This window comes from Alligator sinensis, unplaced genomic scaffold (assembly GCF_000455745.1).
Source record: "Alligator sinensis unplaced genomic scaffold, ASM45574v1 scaffold114_1, whole genome shotgun sequence".
NCBI lineage: Eukaryota > Metazoa > Chordata > Crocodylia > Alligatoridae > Alligator > Alligator sinensis.
Genome location: NW_005842525.1, coordinates 1,061,789 through 1,066,194, shown reverse-complemented (window position 1 = coordinate 1,066,194; position 4,406 = coordinate 1,061,789). Strand labels below are relative to the sequence as shown.

General features: G+C 40.4%; 1 protein-coding gene across 1 annotated transcript in view; it reads left to right on the top strand.

The window, feature by feature from the left end:
- Window positions 1-4,406, top strand: part of LOC102387370 (phosphatidylcholine translocator ABCB4-like) — a 102,772-nt gene that overhangs the window by 60,999 nt on the left and 37,367 nt on the right. The window contains 2 exon segments of the mRNA XM_025213365.1: window positions 1-62; window positions 1,061-1,207. The exon segment at window positions 1-62 is cut by the window's left edge and continues 4 nt beyond it. Of these exon segments, the coding sequence (XP_025069150.1) occupies window positions 1-62; window positions 1,061-1,207 (209 nt within the window).

Here is a 4,406-nt window from a genome sequence, read left to right as displayed (position 1 = left end):
GGAAGAGCATCAAAAAACCAAGAGTACAAAACAATGGATTTGATGTGAAAGCTGTTCAGCCTGTAAGCATCTCTTCTTTAGCAAGACAGTATATATTCAAATAAACACTATTCTCTCAAATAGTAGGGTGGGAAAAAGGGTTCTTGCTTAATCAAAGTTACTTTAAAAATATCATACAATGTGCAAAGATGTACAAAATCTGTACAAAAAGTCTTAATATGATACCATACCAGGCTACTCTTTTTGAATTACTCAACATTGCTACTGAAAAATTTGAATCAATTGCAAGGGGGGGGTAGTATTTATGTACACATTTGTAAATTGTGAATCATGTTTTGATCTAGTTGTATTCTTATACTCTAGTTGTACTTAATACAAGTAAAGTTTATGTGAAAGATCATGTAAACAGTTTTTAGTCTACTATTAATATAAAAATAAGTTTTTATGTATGAAACAATTTCTTCAATGTGGAAGTATTATATATAAGTTATCAGAAAACTATGTAATGTATATAGCTCAAATAGCATATTCAGAGTAGCAGATGGCTGAAGTACTACATTTTGCTACATATAGATTGAAATCTGCTTGATCCATACAGTGAATTAGTAAAAATGTGAATAAGGTATAATCTACTCAGACATAAATATCACAAATTCTCTGTCAAAGATCAGTGAAGTAGTTAGGGTTCCTTTACTGTGTATCTACCTTGCCTTCTGCCTGACTTCAGACTAACACAGCTAACTACCTCGCTTGCTGCAGAAACACACACATGTGTTTCTATCTCTTCTTTCAGGTATTAATATGGTGTATTAAGTGCACATCTTGACAGGACAAGAGGTACTGCAAGATGTACCATACTTAATAAATGGGGATTTTTTATTTAGAAAATTAAGGGTCTGACTTGATGATCTGCTCAGGTCCCTTCCGACCCTACCAACTATGAAACTAGTTTTGAGTATCTGGCAATAGGTAACTGGGAACAAGCAACTGATTATCCACAAAACTGTCTTTTCTGATAGGTGTATTACATATTTGTCCTAATGGGGTCCTTATATTCTAGGAGGAAGATATGCCTCCAGTTTCATTTCTGAAAATTATGAAGCTGAACAAAACTGAATGGCCTTACTTTGTAGTTGGGACTTTGTGTGCAGTTATCAATGGAGCTTTACAACCTGCGTTTTCAATCATATTTTCAGAAATTATAGAGGTAAGGCTAAATAAAGTCTGTAAAATGTCAAATTGCTTGTTTTACTTTTGATTATTATTCCTAAATACACTGACATTGTTTTACAATAAACTGAGATTTTTTTTCAAGTTTTAGATTATATCCTGTACTGGGGAGACCAGGAGTAGGTGAAGGAAAGGGGGACAGCTAGATAGAATTCTCCAGCAGGCATTCTAGCTACTGAGCTGTAATTTTGCCAGGTGAGGTTCTACCGTGAAGATATCACTGTTAAGTTCCCTAACTACATCGGAGCTAGCCTGCTAGAAATGCTGCCTCTTTTATGGCTCACCTTATATCCTGACTATCTTCTCCCCACTTTAGAAAAGACAGTATAATTAGAATTTGCACTTTTGCAAAGGCTATGTGCACCACTTAAGTTCTTAAACTAGCTTTCTTTTGGTCACTATCTTGATACCTTCTTCATTCTTTGTAAGCTTTATAAGGTTTTTTTCAAGTAGAAGACATTGGCACTTGTTCTCAATACAATTTATTATACTTGCTTGGATACCTGAATTTATTAGGATAATGTTATTAAAGGCAAACATCTGCCTCCTTTGAATATGTTGAGTTTAAGTATATTAATAACAAAGTATTTTTAAATAAGGTTCTAGTGAATATAGACTTTGTTTGTTTGGGTCTTTCATGCAGTGATTAATTTCTGCCTAGGTGGTCCTGTGACTTGACAATTTTTTTTTTTTTTTATAAAATAGATTTCTATTTGAAGTTTCCAAGTACCTATTAAGCTCATAAACAAATGAGTTAAGATATTCTTCAAACATTTTATCAGTATTCTTTCAAACCGCACATGGAAAACACTGAACATGGTATTTGAAGACAGGTTTCTTTGTGTATTGTGCATTTTCCGCATCTTTCTGCTTTTTGTTTTTAATTATTAAAATATAAATGAGAATAAATAGGTTCCACATTGCTCAGAACTTCATGTACCTATACTACTAGTTCTACCTCCTTTCAAGTCATAATCTTCTGCTTTTGACATCATAGTTGTCTCCACAAAAACAAGCTGATATCAACAAAAACAGGACTATATATTCCAATGAAGAAAAATAAAAATATAAACTGCTACTACTTTAATTGGTATTAAAAACCAAGGAAAAAGGAAAATAAAAAAAATATATTTGTCATAGAAGCAGATATGTTTAAAAATGTACTAGGAGGAATGAATGCCTATTTAAATATATATTATTTTCCAAAATATACACAAAGGCAGAAAACTAGCAGGAAAAATAATTATAACATAAGTGTATACATAATAATTAAATAATGGTTATAAGTTATTTCACAGAGATTTTTTTTTTTGTTTGGAATTCAGACATAAGACTTGGAACAGAAGTTGAATGTAGACCAATTTAAGTGATCAGAAACTGGTTTAAATCTGTAACAGAACAGAAGTTCAGTTCCCATAGACTGGTTTCAAAATGACCAAAACTGGTTTAAGATAAACCTGGATGGATGTAGTATCAGACTTAACTGATTTATGTCAGACTGGTTTATGGAATGTCTGTTCAAGATCCCCTTCTGTTTCAACTTAACTCATAGTCCCCCAGCATCCCAGGATGCTCTGCAGTCCTGGGTTGTGCTTTCTGCTCCAGCTGCTCCCATCCCCCTGCTTACACAGAGCTGAGGCAGTAAAGCCTCTTCTCCCTAGCCTCTGCCTGTGCCTGTCAGCCTGGCAGGATGGGGGTCAGGGGAATGAACCCTCAGCTTCCCTAGCCCAGGTCTGCACAGCAAACACTTTAGCAACCCCTCCTTCTCCCCTCGCTAACTGCTCTTGCCTCTGAGGGGCAGGGGTTGGGGGGGGGCAGGGTTGGGAACACACCCACTCAGCCTGGCACTAGACCCCCAGCTGGGATCTGCAAGGTCCGGGGAGGAGAAAGCCCCCTCCACTTGGATTTTTGTCTCTCCTGCAAACCAGAGAACCAGGTCTTGATCCCTTAGGTCTATCGGCTCACCTACTGCCCTTGCCTTAGAGAGGCTGGGGGGCAGGGTACACACCCACCCAGCCCATCACTGCATCCCCAGCTGGGGGCTGCAAGGCGGGGGGAGGGGAAAGCCGCCTTCACCAGGCTTTTCTCCCCCCTGTAGCATAGAGAGCAGGGCTTGGATCCCTTAGCCCAGCCCCCTTACCAGCTGCTCTTGCTGCTGGGGAAGCAAGAAGCGAGGGGGCAGGGAATGCACCCACCTGGACTGGCACTGGCCCCACAGCTTGGGTCTGCAAAACAAGGGGAAGAAGCCCCCACCCTATGGATTTTCACGCCCCTGCAGCCCAGAAAGCTGGGCTGGGATCCTTTAGTCCTGCCCCCTTGTCAGCCCTTGCCTCTGATGGGGGAAATGGGGAGCATTGCATCCTTGCCAGGGGTGGGGAACCTCCACTGGGGCTGGGAGATTGCCAGCCTCAGGCTGGAGGGACTGTTTCCTCTCCTACCTGCGAGACCATACTGAGGAATGGGAAGGGGGGAATCCTCTCTCTGCACCAAGGGTAGGGCTTGGGAGACCCTGTTAGGGGTGGGGAACCCCCACTGAGGTGGAGGGATCCAGCCAGCCTGGGGCTGAAGGGACTATTTCCCTCTTGGAAGAGGCAGCAAGGCATTGTCCTGGGCAGCCAGTCAAGGATGAGCCCTGCTCAGTTGCCTTTTGGTGCCTTCTGCAGTGGTCCACAGGCTGAGAGGCATGCTCTAGCACCCTCTGGCTACTGGTATAGACTAGTGCAGGGGTCTGGTTGCCTTTCTGGTTTCAAAAGTGAACATTAGTTCACTTTATCAATTCAATCTATGTAATTTGAAGAAACATACAAAAATTGAATTGATTCAGCCTGGGGGTTTTTGACTGGAGTTACTGTGCAATAGCATCGCCAAACAGCTTTTTGGTGATGCTGACCATGTAGTAGCTTGACTACTGCACAACAGTGTCACATCATGCTTTCTTCTACATGACGCTACTGCGCAGTCAGCGTCTCATGTAGATGCGGCCAGTGTTAAGTTGGTTTAAGTTGTTTTGTTCTCTTGTGTTTTATAAGTTACTCTAGTTTTGTAATCAAGTGGACAACAATTCCAGTATTTACTGAAAATTCTATCCAGAAGGTTTTCTGGTTACTTGTCATTTACATCACACATCATTTACATTTACACGTTTTAATAAGTTTTTTGTTTTGCTTTGCCCTGCC